This window comes from Dunckerocampus dactyliophorus, chromosome 8 (genome assembly GCF_027744805.1).
Source record: "Dunckerocampus dactyliophorus isolate RoL2022-P2 chromosome 8, RoL_Ddac_1.1, whole genome shotgun sequence".
Classification (NCBI taxonomy): domain Eukaryota; kingdom Metazoa; phylum Chordata; class Actinopteri; order Syngnathiformes; family Syngnathidae; genus Dunckerocampus; species Dunckerocampus dactyliophorus.
The window spans coordinates 16,996,413-17,011,039 of NC_072826.1; the positions used below are offsets into that span (position 1 = coordinate 16,996,413).

The 14,627-nt window shown below is 39.5% G+C and overlaps 1 protein-coding gene across 1 annotated transcript in view; it reads right to left on the bottom strand.

The window, feature by feature from the left end:
* asic1b (acid-sensing (proton-gated) ion channel 1b) overlaps positions 1-13,475 on the bottom strand; it is a 209,265-nt gene extending 195,790 nt beyond the window's left edge. The window contains exon 1 of the mRNA XM_054783393.1: positions 12,335-13,475. Within this exon, the coding sequence (XP_054639368.1) occupies positions 12,335-12,696 (362 nt within the window). The 5' untranslated portion in view covers positions 12,697-13,475. The remainder of the gene's footprint in view (positions 1-12,334) is intronic.
* Positions 13,476-14,627: the final 1,152 nt, after the last annotated feature.

Here is a 14,627-nt window from a genome sequence, read left to right on the forward strand (position 1 = left end):
AAACCTTTTCAATATGTTGCCTTGACTTCGGCTGCATTGTCTTTTGCATAATCATTTTAAATTCTTGAATATGGGTATTGTTTGATAGCAAATGCTAACTGGATGTAATACATGAACTGTGCACCCTAATGAACGTTACATAGCTAATTTGACTGACATATTACCAGTACTCAGGTTATGTACACAACTATTTAGGAGTTAAGTGTAATTATCTTTATTTCCATATTGAAGTGAATTATGATAGCAACTACTTTGATTACCTGTAAACTTTGAAAATGTGAAATACTAATCATTAATATTTACAATAGAATTTCAGAGTTTACTGGTTACATTTTGTATATCTTATATGTTTTATAGAAAGAGGTAGATCATTTTGACTTGTACTTGCATGCTGAGAGAGCGCGTGCACTCCTGATATACATGTGTAACGTACATAAATACCTACTCATATTTTTTTTAAATAAATATAGTAAATATATATACTTTCTATATTTATAGTAGTAGGTAGATCTTTCGGACTTGGTCATTTTGAAAGTAGCTCGCAGGCTAAACAAGTGTGAGCACCCCTGTGCTAGAGCATCAACGACATAGTGCCGTTGTGGAATGCCAGCTCGGTTTGACAGTGCAAACATTACACCACGTTGTCTGTCTTGATTTTGAAATGATCCCAGACTTTTGACAGATTCTCTCGTTTTCTTTGTGCCCTTTTATTTCTTTCCCTCTTGTAGCTGTTTTTGTTTGAGCCACCTCTCTCCATCACTACTCTCCGTGGCACGCTGTTCCCAGCCGTGTGGAAACAATTTCCATGTATTTTAAGTTCAGTAAATCAATTCTTATTATTTATACTATATAACTATATAGTTCTACTATACAATTCATTAGAGAAATGTCATCTTTTTTCAAATCAAATTAATCTCTGAATCACTGATGTTCTAAAATGAACACTTCAATATTCATACATATACATACATATATTCATACATATTCATACTTAATACAGAGAAACCCAAGTAGTGCAAAAGATTAATAGAATCAATTAATGGTACAAGAAAAAGGTGGTGTTTTTGACGAGTGAATATGAAAATTCAATCCAGTTTCCCAACTGTTTGAGACTTTAAGCACCTGCACTTTATTAATCAGATAACGTGAGGAAAAAAACATTTGCTAAAAGCACTTCTGGTGAGATTATGGAATAAACCCAACAAAACAGGTGATTATTTTATTCATTATTAAATAGAAATGACTAAATATAAATGTGTATAATAAATACATTTTATGATTAATTTATTCACATAAAAAAACAATTTCCAGGAATATAAAGGCATAAGAATTAAGGCACTAAATGAACTAAATACCTCGATTGACTATTGTGAAAATTAAGAAACTGATGAATTAATCAATAAATTTGTATATTATTTACATATTATTTATTATTTACAGTAAATTGAGATGGCAGAAAATAGTAAAATGTATATATATTCATTAAAACTTAAACATTAAATGCAATGTAACGTTTTTAAAAAGCAATGGCTGAGACTACATCAACAGTGCCCCGACTACTTGCGGCCAAGTAGTGCACTTTATTTTGCCTCTGTTGCTTGAAGATGTAATAACTAAACATGTACACACGAATGACAGACTTCTTAATGAATATATTAATCAACTAATTGATTATTATGCCCATCCATGGTGACATTAAAACAGCAATATCCTGATGAACATACAGTATCTAAGACCTTGGTGGCGGTCCATACCCTCTCAATGTTCTTAATATTCACGGCATGGACATAAATTTTATCTAGTTGTATTAAAAGACGCCATCATTTTTCAGATAAAACATTATTGTGACTAAATTCAATTTGCATGCCCGTTGCATCACTGGTAACGCATGTAAAAGTGTTGGCGCCGACCTCTGGAAATGGCAGGTCAACGCAAAACAGGCCAATTACTCCATCCTTGCACACAGCTCCCAGCTATTCTGCAACTTTGGCCCGCGGAGATGGCGCAAAACATTACAGTTCCTCAGGAAATATGACACGGGCTCGTTATGAGGTTATCCTTTAGTTAAATGAATTGTATCCCGAGCCTTCGCTTTATAAGCAACACAGAGCTGCCAGGAGAGCACTTAAGCCGCCACATTCAGAGCCACCAGTCGGGAGACTTTACTTAAAGTACACACAGCACACAATAATGTGGCTTGAGTTTTTAATATTGCCCTTCCGCCGCTCCCTAAAGAAAACTCCGGCACAAACCCGCACTGCCCAGAGAGGTGGGGAGACCCTCAATTGGATTATGGGGCACAAGCACTTTAATTTTCTTCTGAGGATCGAGACCAATGAAAGCGGATCTGCATCGCTCTGCCACCTCGTAGCAGGAAAAAAGATTTTCAGCAAGAGCTCATAATACTGTGCACACGCCTGGTTGAAAATTAAATATGCATTTCCCTGCAAGGTATTTCAATCAGACTTGTAATAATCCAGCATATAAATATTAAAGTTTGATGAAGGCAATTATCCAATTTTACACTAATTGATTAACAAATCAGATAGTGTGTAAGGTGTCTGGGTTGACTAATAACCACATTAATCAAGTTTTGATAATAGTACCCAAATGACACAATGATAGAATTGATACATCCTGCAAATTTAAGAAATAAATCCATCATTCCCTTCATTTAAGCATGACACAATAAAACCAGAGACAAGACACAGTGGAACACTCCAAAAGTGGTACAATTTAGAGGTCATTTTCTAGACAAATTTGCCTCAAATGTCTAAACTAAACTTGATGTTCAAACCAAGTGTGATGATAACCACAGCAGAACCCGCAATGGCTCAGTACGAGGTTTGCAATAAGATATGCACACCTGTTTACTCAATGGCACGCCATTGGCACGCAAAATTACAGTACGTACCGCTGCGGGGGCAACATGCGTGTAAGTGTACTGTGCTTTATTTAGTCCTTCTGTGTCCCGCGTGACGCCTAGCTTCATGAATTCCTCTATTTGTAAGGGACTTACAAGATGTTGAACTCCAGAGAAGAAATTCTCATAGCACAAATGAAAGGTAAGTCTATATTCTCTTGCAGCTGAAGAGGGTGTGGAAAGCGCAGGAAGGAGGCATAAACTAAAAAAAAAAAGAAGGCACAGACAGTGCAGGAGAGGGAATTACTGAGTAGAAGACACTGCTTTGGGCTTTATGATCAGTTATTAACAAAAAATCACATGAAAGATCCAAGAAGCTGCAGAAATTACTTGAGAATTCCCTCCGACTTGCCCCAAGAGGTGGGGGAACATGTGAATGAGACATTTGTTGTTGTTTTTTTAATGAATTTTATTTCTAAAATGTGCAGCAGGCCAATAAGAACACAAACCCAGGCGGCACTTTGGATACCCCTCGCTCTTTGTCGGGTTTGAGCGTGTGCGTGACTCAGTCACTCAGTGAGCTACTGGTCGACTATTGAGCTTATTCATCATGAGTGAACAATGACAATTGAAGAGAAAAGGAGAGTGTTACTGGAGCTGGAAATAATCAATGTCTTACAACTTTTATTGAAAATGTTGATCACGAAGATGAACGGGTCATATACAGTTGGAAAGAATATAAAATAAACGACCAATCACAGCCTTTACGGTCCACATCGCCGCAGAGCAAGGTTGGATTTTTTGGGAGGTGCATGCCATGCTATGCAGGGGGAGTAGCAAGGCGGCGTAACATCCGCTGATGCTTCGATGCAGCAGCATAATCCAGGCTTCCAAGACAGACCTCAAAACTGAAACCAGTGATATGCGACAAAATGCATGGTCTACCTGTGTGTGTGTTTGCCAGCTCAGGAAAACCTGTACAACACTCTACAACTACTACTCTGGATCCACAAGCTGCTACAACACATTCTGGCAGCACGTCGGCTGATAATTATTCAGAAAACGACCTTCTTTGTCAATTATGCCATCGTTGACTTTGCAACTTAATCAAAATAAAATGGAGCAATTGACTTGTTATGTTCTGCACTGCAAAGCATGACAGGAACCCACAAACACACAATAAGAGACGGATTGATTTTCTTTTTTTTTTTGTCTTGCGACAGACAAAGTGATAATCGACCCACTAGGCTTGAACATAACAGTGTCTTGTATTTTACTTTGCGGACTTTAAAAACTGTTGATTTGAATTGTGAAACTGTACTAAAACCAATTATAGGGTGCTGATTTTTAATTTGGCTAATAAATTTAAATCAGGTCATGTTTTTTTGACATTTTTTCTGTATTGCTATAAACAGAAAAAATGCACAATGACATATAAAAGAGAAATAACACAGCTAGATTTAATAAAACAAATACGCCGTACCTATGGATTACATTTTCTTTTACAAGGCTCTTCCATATCTTAAAACTTTTACTTTACCCAACGGTGGTCATACATAACGTCATAAACCAAGACGTAGAAGCACAGTGTAAACGCTAGTCTAGATCCGCTTTACCAGGGGTCCCTGGGGACCCACTTTTATTTAAGTCAAACCAAGCAAATGTTTTTGTTTTTTTAATGCATGTCACCTTTGTAAGCATTAATACACATAATTATATTGAAGGTGATTTTTTTCCCATGATGCTTAGAGTGCAGATTCAGGAAGTAGTACATTTCTCGAGTGGACGCTAATGTCACGTTTTATAGTCTTATGCAGCGATCGTGTTTTGATCTGACAAAGTACCGTAATTTCCAGACCAGAATATAAGCCGCACCCACTAAATTCAAAGAAAAAAGATTTGTACAAATATAGGCCAATATTTAGTACACACAAAGATGTTACACAGGAAGATTTTTTTAACTTTTAATTAAATAAATGCTTTTTTCCCCAAACAGTACCGAACAGTGCGTGTCTACCAAAAAGTTGCGGTCATCACCATCTTCATCCTCCTCCTTTCGCACTAAAACCACTAAAGTTGTGTTCTTCAGTGTCAGAATGAATGTTTTTAAAAATCTACTAAGCTAATTGACGAGCCAGTGAATTTGGCATGGCATGACATCCATCCATCCATCCCGGTTATCCTCATTGGGGTCGCGGGGGTATGCTGGAGCCTATCCCAGCAGAATTCAGGCGAGAGGCAGGGTACATGGCATGACATGATAGAGTGAAAAAAAGTTCTCTTCCCATTCTGTGTGGAAGAGGTCATTTTTTTTACGTCTTGAGTTTAGAAGATAAACATTCGGGGATGACTGGTTAGCTCGCCAGCTTGCTAGCTAGCGGCCGTCTCGAGTCCCTGCCGCATAAGAGTTGCGCAATGTGTTGCAAACAATGAGTAATAGGAGTGTAAAGGTGACTATAGGGCATGTCTACAGGGCTCTAAGAATGTTAAAAAACGTAGAAAGTCATAAACAGGTTTCTATGTTCTAACTACAAAAATAGTCCATATATTAAGATTGTATCTTATATCGCAGTCTGGTCTGGAACCAATTAACCACTCTTCACGAGAGACAGTAGTTGAGACAGAATCAACAGCTTGCAGCCAAGTAATGTACTCCATTTTTCCTCAGTTTAAATCAAGAGACACCTGAATGATAATGATGAGTATTTCATCGTGTGATAAAATACGGACAATGACTTTCAACAGCTAATTAAACACGTGTACTGCTATGCCTTTACAGCTTGGATTGAGAGCATGTTGTCTGATGTTAGCGGGTGTACCGCTGAAATGTTGTGGACCTCGCCATGGTTTGATTTAAAACCCTCAGAGAAATGTGCTTGCAATGTACGGATCCAATTCAAGTCCTTATCTCGCTGGTCTTTTTATTTTCTATCTCAGCGAGTGGGGTCAGGGAAATACACAGACGCACAAGCACACACAGTGTACGTCTCCCTTGAGGGCGCAAGGGAACAGCAAGAAGTGTTGGTGGGTAGCAACAGCAACAGGAATGCCAGAGTTACCGTAATCAGTGCCACTGCTCTGTAGCGTCACAAACAGCTCTAATTACACGCGGATAAAGTCTTCTTCATCTCGCAGCTTATGAGGCACACGCTAATTGCAGCCCCCTCCTTCCATCTCAAGTCATCAAAATTGCAGATTTTACAAGAGGACAACAATTTTGCTTCATCCTCCATTCTCTCATGTATTCACTGTATTTACGCTCGAACATGCGTGAGCCTTCAGGACACCTGTCCAAACTGGTATGGCACTTAAAGATGATTTCAACATTTTTTCCTTTTTTCCTTGTAGAAGATTCCTGAAGATTGGACAACAATTTTAAAGCGGTGGGGTCCAAAATCTTGGCACCGGGGGCCGCTTGTGGCCCACAGTTTATTCCAAAAATATAAGGAAACTAAGGGAAAATATAGATTAAAATATACAATGTTATGAGAAAAATGTAAAATAAGTGATGATACTAATACAATAACACAAAGCTGAGACAGTTTTTTGTTATTTATAACATTTTTCAGGTTTAATGTACCATTATTTAATTATATTAAAAGGTATTATGTGTCTGTATTTATCTAGTCCTTCCAGGGTTTTTGTGAGTTTATCTATAAAATATTCAGTATTTATCTATTCATTACACAATGGTTCTGCCAGCTTTTACTCTACTTATTTATTGTTCATTCTTTTTATTATTTAAAGTATCGTTTATCATATAGCCTAAATGCATATTTATTACTACACAAAGATTCTGGCCATTTTTACTCCATTTGTTTATTATTTATTGCCTCTTCCCACTCCTTTTTGGACATGTAAACATGTGATATACTTTATCTAGCATGATCAAAATAAACCAGTGTTTCCCATACATTCATTTATTTGTGGCAGCCGCCATGAATAAATTTGGACCACCACAAACACATCTGGAACTGTCTTTTTTTGTTGTTTTTTTTTAGACGGGCACTTCGCTGTTTACCCTCACTTATAAACACATTGTAATGGGACTGCCTGTGTTATACGTGTTATACACTATATTGTCAAACTTGCTTCTGTAATGGCACTGGTGCTGACGTTAACGGTAGTAACCAAACTGAAACAAATTTTAGAGCTAAATTAATACAGACTCATTACAAAATTAATGTCATACGCAATACTTATAATACAGTCGTATGTTGGCCAATCAAAAGCTACCACAGCTGACTTATTCGCACATTATAACTCATCTGTTACTCGATATTTTAGATGTACAATGACGCGTACATTATCCTTAAAATCAGCCTAAATGTTTACGTATGCATGCGTGTACCGCTGCCCAATACCCGTAAGTCCATAACCTCATGTTCTGTTGTTAAATAATAATATAACAATGTTGCCATGGCCATTTCTGGGAAATTTAATCCAACCAAAGCATGAAAATCACTGTGACAGTATCCTTCACGCTTTACCTTAAGACCAGTTAAAAAATTGCTAGAATTTGCATTTTGCACATTTGGATCTTAATGAGGTTTTAAGTAGAGCTACAATATGCAAAAAACAAGAAGGGGGAGTGAGACAAAAAGCATTTTGAAAAAGTAATTGATTGAAAACAACAGTTAAACTGAAATAGGCTCTTTATCAGCTGATCAAAACTTTAAGATCGTCGCTCAAAAAATAACAAAAAACTCTCCAAACCAGAACAAAAAATGTTCTCAGTAGGACTCAGTAATGAGTAGCTCCACCGTTCTTGTTCATCACTTCAAAAAGTGGTTTGGACATGCTTGATGTGAGTGTTTCCAGGAGGCTAGTGGGAACATTGCTCCAAGTGGTGAAGATGGCTTCACGAAGGGCATCAACTGTCTGGAACTGATGGCCATTTTTATAAACTTCCCTTGCCATCCATCCCCAAATGTTCTCTATGGGATTTAAATGAGGGGAACATGCAGGATGGTCCAAAAGAGTGATGTTATTCTCCCTGAAGAAGTCCTTGGTCAAGCGAGCATTGTGAACTGCAGCGTTGTCCTGTTGAAAAACCCAGTTGTTACCACACAGACGAGGGCCCTCAGTCATGGGTGATGCCCGCTGCAACATCTGCACGTAAGCAGCCACCGTTTGATGACCCTGCACTACTTGAAGCTCCAGTGTTCCACTGAATGAAAAAGCACCCCAGATCATGATGGACCCCCTCCATTGTGTCGGGTAGAAAACATCTCAGGTGGGATCTCCTTGTCATGCCAGTAACATTGGAAGCCATCTGGACCGTCAAGGTTACATTTTTTCTCATCAGAGAATAAAACTTTTTTTCCACCTTTCAATGTCCCATGTTTGATGCTCCCTGGCAAAGTCTAAACGGGCAGTTTTGTGGCGTTGAAGGAGACCAGGTCTTTGATTTCAGTTTTTGTTTTTTTAAACCCTTTTCCAGCAGATATCGTCTGATGGTTATCGCGCTGCAGTCGGCACCAGTGAGGGCCTTAATTTGGGTGGAAGACCGCCCTGGGTCTTGATGGACAGCCAACTGGATTCTCCGGCTCAGCGCAGGTGTGATTTTTTTTGGGTCTACCACATGACTTTTTTGTTCCATCTTTTAAAAAATGTAGAATGACTGTCTTACTGCTCCCAACCTCAGCAGCAATGGCACGCTGCGGGAGGCCTTGCTTATGCAGCTCGACAATCCGACCACGTTGAAAAAGAGAAAGCTTCTTAGCTTTAGCCATCAGGAGGGCATGACAGTGTGAATGCCTAACAGAAAATGACAATTTTGAGCAGATTTTGGCTTTTATAGCCTGTGGTCTTAAACTTTTGATCAGCTGATAAACAGCCTATTTCAGTTGAATTGTTTTCAATAAATTACTTTTTCAAAATGCTTTTTGTCTCACTCCCCCTTCTTGCTTTTGCATATTGTAGCACTACTTAAAACCTCATTAAGATCCAAATGTGCAAAATGCTAATTTTAGCAATTTTTCAACTGGTCTTAAGATTTTGATCGAGAGTATATATATATATATATATATATATATATATACATACATATTCATTTTATACAGCGAGAGGTCACACATTGGGTACGTATTTATGTCATGTGAGGATGTAAGACAGGTGCTAGAAACTACACTCAGACTGTGCCTTGGGCTGAGCACCTTGTGTCGATCAATACGCTAAAAATACACCGTTATGTTTTCAAGATGCTACTTAGACGCGTTGTGTTGATGCAGGCGCGTGGATTGTATGAGCGTGCATCTTGCAGTGCAAGAGAGGACAGACATTTGTGCACGTGATCAGAAAATCAAGACATTTAAAGTTTCTGCAGTGAATTTAAAGTTTGACTGCAGAAAGACTGAAATGATCAAAGCCTAGCGGAGCTAAAAAAGGAGGAAGAAAGGGGGGGAGTGGGGATTTAAGAGCTTCCAATATTGGGATCGTCATATTGGATGAGGAGGCAAGGAAGTGCTCCAGCAGCATTTTTTTTTTCCTCTTCGTCATTTAATATTAACTGCATGTGTTAACTGAGGGACTCATGTGATCTGTGGTACATTTTTACCCATCACACACTTGACACACACTGCTGGAAAGGCTTTCATTCATCACGTTGGAGTGTCACATAATGTGCGCCACCTATAAGCCAATAGTTTTTCCCTGGATAAAAATTAGTACCAAGATGGCAGAGACCCTTAAAAGGTTTTGCATTTATGTTCGTGCATCTCAGAGTGTCCCAGCAGTATGTGGCATAAGTGAGACAGGTGTCAGAACACTGCTTTGCACTCACACCGCAACTTGTAGGACTTTACAGACATCTCCTTTCTTTGCTAAACAAGCAAAAAAGGATTAAAAATGTACCACGAGAAATTGTTAACACGCAAACAAAGAGAGACAGCTAAATCATTACCGCCACCAAGGACATAATATTTTGTTTTTTGTAAGAATTACAACACTCACAGGTAAAGCTTTATAATGAATGGCGCATGGGAGTGCTTGGAATATAACATCATGGGTGAATATGAATAAACAAACATGCTTACATTGTGCTACAGTAAATGGCTTGATGTAGTCCTATACATTGCATGCTTATACTCTTGATCAAAATTTTAAGACCAAATTGCAAGAAATTACATTTTGCACTGTTGGATCTTAAGGAGGTTCTAAGTAGAGCTTCTAAATGCAAAAAGAGGAATGGGAGTGAGACAAAAAAAGGTTTGAGTAAGCAACTTATTGCGAACAACTATTAAAGTGAAATAGTCTGTTCATCAGCTGATCAAAAATTTAAGACCAGAGGCTTTAAAAGCCATCATCTTGGCAAAAATGTGGATTCAATGTCATTTTCTGTGAGGTATTCACGTTGTCATGATCTCTTGATGCCAAAGGCAAAAAGGTTTTCTCTCTTTGAACGGAGTCGGATTATTGAGCTGCATAAACAAGGCCTGTCTCAACGCACCATTGCTGCTGAGGTTGGATGCAGTAAGACAGTCATTTGAAACTTAAAATACTCTGAGGGTTATGGAACAAAAGAGTCAAGTGGCAGACCCAAAAAATGAGCCGGAGGATCCGATTTGCTGTCCGTCAAGACACGGGACGATCCTCGGCACAAATGAAGGCTGTCACCGGTGCCGATCGCAGTCCAATAAATACCAGACGGTATCTGTGAGAGAAGGGTTTTAAGAAAAAAATCATCATCAAAAGCCACGTCTCCTTCGACACCACAAAATTGCCGGTTTGGAATTTGTACCAGAGCACCCAATGTGGGACATTGGAAGATGGAAGAAAGTTTTATTCTCTGATGATCAGGGGTGCTTTTTCCTTCATTGGAACAATGGAGCTAGGCTATGTGACTGAAGGCACTCATCTGTGTGGTAATGACTGGCTTTTTCAACAGGACAACGCTGCAGTTCACAATGCCATCCTGACAAAGGACTTCTTCCAGAGGAATAACCTCACTCTTTTGGACCGTCTGCATGTCCCCCAGATCTAAATTTAATTGAGAACATTTGGGCATGAATGGCAAGGGAAGTTTACAAAAACGAGCACCAGTTCCAGACAGTGGATACATTCCATGAAGCCATCTTCACCACCTGGAGCAATATTGCCACTCGCCTCCTGGAAACGCTGGCATCAAGCATGCCCAAAAATTTTTTGAGGTGATTAACAAGAATAGTGTTTTTTTGAAAATTGTATTTCTACTTTAGGGGGCTTTGGGTATTTGGTTTTTTTTTTAGCTATGGTCTTTGATCAGCTGATCAGCCCTATTTCAATTTAATGGTTGTTTGCAATAAATTCCTCACAATGTTTTTTTGTCTCACTCCAATTCTATTCCAGCTCTACTCAGAATCTCCTTAAGATGCAACAGTGCAAAATTGATTTTTTTTCCTAATTTTCAACTGGTCTTAAAATTGTAATCAGGAGTGTATATGAACGCAGTCATTATGTGTTTATTTATTTCTTATTTACTAGCGAATGCTCTATCTCCAAACTCTATTAATGACATTTACTATTACATACTTTTTTTACAAGGAAGGAACAAACTATCAGTAATTGCTGAGACATGGAGAACGGCCACGATTAAATAAGCTCTGCTTCGCCGTACTTCTTTTCGGACATGTCGAATTGTGCAAGTGATGTTCCTCAATGAAACTTTGGTAAGCAAGTCTGAAACAAATAAACCCATTATACAGGCATGCTTCCATTGTGCTTGTATGTGAATAGACAAGGATACATTACATGTGTACAGGTGCAGTATGTGAACATACAGAGATGTATGGTGTATATGAACAGGCATGTTTACATTATGCTTGCAAGTAAATGGACAGACAGATGTTTGCATAATGTGTACGTTGTATGATTAGATATTCACTTTAAGGATGTCTGTGAACAGACAGACATGTTTGCATTGTGCTTTAATCAACTGAAAGATGTCTAGATTTTTTGTGTGGACAGAGATGATTACACTGTGCTTGTATGTACAGTAAATGGACAGACATACTGAACATCATGTGTGTGTAAATGGGGAAACATGTGCATGCATGAACAAAGATGTTTACATTGCATGAATGTGAATTGGCAGACAGATGAGTGTCTGTGAATAGCTATATTTTTATTTTGCTGCTAACGTATGTACACGTACAGACAGATGTTTTACACTATGTGCATGTGAAGCGACAGACATGTTTACGTTGTGTGTTGATGTGCCTGGACTTAACGACATGCAAAAACCACACACGTGTGGTCCCACTCGTATGCAAGTCAGTGCAGCTTTTGACAATTGTTGGATACATTTCGAACTTGACTAACACACACGGTAGCCTAAAGGGGACAAACAGGTGGCATGCAACGTATTGTCGTTAGGTGTTTATGGAAAACTTGTTGGTGTTTTCTACTTAGCCTGTACGTCATAAGTGCATTGAAAACAACACACGAAATGTCATGCCTCAAGGTGTGAAGGTATCACAACACTGCACCCACCTGCCGTTGAGCAACGCCAGCAGTTCCCCGGCATGGTACAGGTCGTTCCGAGTCACCCTGTTGAAGCGGAAGGCGTTGAGGTTGCAGAAAGTGACCGCCGGGAACACCATGAGCGGGGCGGCCACCTCGTCTAGCTTGGTGATGTGTGGGTACTGGAAGTAGAACTGCACCCGGTCCACGCACACCAGGGCCAGCACGCCCACGGAGCCCAGGAAGAAGAGGATCCACAAGGTCCGCTTGACGCACATGCGCTCGTAGGTGAACATGTGCGAGATGCCGTGCAGCGTGGACCTACTGGCGAACACCTCGATGGGAGCCGGTCTCTTGTAGTCCAGGTCCTCTGAGTCCGCTTTGAGATCCATGGTGGCCGAGTGTAGACTGCAATAGCGGGGTTTGAATGTACAAAAAAGAGCTTTCTTTTTAAGGATGAGAGGAGGGTGGGGGGTTTATGAAGAGTCTGCAAGTTCACGCCCTTCCATGCATCTCATGGAGCTTGAGAGCCAGCATTCCACGCACTCCCACTTGGAACCCCCTGGACAAAGTGCAAAGAGATACACCTCAGCTGGGGTTGTGCATCCGTGATAAATGAAGCAGCACTTCACTAAGTTGCCTTGCGAGACAAATGACCAAAAATGTCGCTGGATTTAAACACAACACAAAGAAGCGGTGTTGTCTTCCTCTGGTGGATTGCTGAACTGGGGTTGTTTTTACAGCCTCTTTTTTTTACAATGAAAAGCAAGGCTGCTGGAGAAACAGCTGCATCATGACGAGCTGTCACATCGTCGCCTCTGCTCGCTTTCTGGCATCCTCTTATTTAGCTGCCTTCTCCCCCGCCACGATAATGCAGCTAATCAACCCGCGTTGAATGTAAAGATTCCTGAAGGAGGACAAGTGTGCACCTGGGTTTGGTGTGGGGGAAAAAAGGGGGACAATCCCAGGCGGAGACAACCGGCGTCCAAGTGGAGCTCCGATGGCTGCTGTGGTGATGTGGACCGATCAAAATGAAATTGGATGCGTGGAGGAAGGAGAGAGACGACAGGACGGCGGGGGTTCTTACGCCAGGTGACGACGTCAGCTGTCATTCCAGCTGCGCTATGCTAAAACCTAACACATGGAACACCATTTTGACAGTGCACGAAACCAAATTCTCATTTATGTTAAGTACCTGAATGCAGCACGACTAGCGTAAGCTAACGCAGAGAGTAAGCAATCTCGGTACAGTACAAATTAGCCAGCCGAAGTTTAACTTTCTTGCACAGCGGATTCATGTTGTTAAATGAACGTATGAAGTCGAAGGAGGCATTTCAACTGATTTAAGATCTTTTGTTCCACCTTTGAGGTCAGAAGCGTAAATTAACCCGATCCGAATATCAATTGTGTCGATACTACGATGCTAGTCGTGTCGGATCGATACGAGTGTGATTAGATACATTTTTTTCTGTTCACTTCTGTGTTTATTTTCCTAAATATACGTGTTTCTTTTGCGTGTTGGTCATGTTGTTACATGTTTTATATTGTAATATTTATGTATTGTTTACAAACTCAGGGAATATTCCCTGGACCCAGAGCTATTATTATTTTTTGCTTAATTTTAGTTACATAATTTTTGCACTACAGGCATTATTTTGTTCATAAATTGTATGCAACAAAGGAAAATATTTGTATTAAATAGTTGATATTGTTATATTTATATATTGTTAAAATGTTCACAAATTGCTGATCAAATTCTCTTAAAGATCCTCAACATTTTCCAGTAAAAAATATCAGTATGTGAAATACTGGGCCTGTATTTACTTGGTATCGGACGATACCAAAATGTGAAGTATCGCAGACTCCCAGTAGCTCAGCCTTGGTGGCCCTGGAAGTTCAAAAAGCCCACAAGCTGGAGCTCAAGTTTGCCGATTTATGGCCAAAAAATGTTTCTTCGTAAACAGGCCGCTTTTTCCGCAAAAAAACACATCTCAGTCACCATAAGTGTAATCATTTATAAATAATGTGATTAAAAAGGGAATGAATGATAATGTTTTTCATGAAATGTTGAGGTTTTGCAATTTGTTTGGCGGTCCTTGAACACACCACAGTTGTGTGCTGCAACGTGCCTCTGATTCCATCTGTTCATTAATCATCTTATACAGGGTCAGGCAAAATGATCTGACACATTTGTAGGTTAAATAAAAGGCAAATAAAGTAAAGAAACAAGAAAGTGTTTTTATTTTTGAAAAGTACATATAATGCCATTCTGTTTCATTATGTTTTAAAAATTAAATCAGTCAAATGGGATCCATTATTGTCT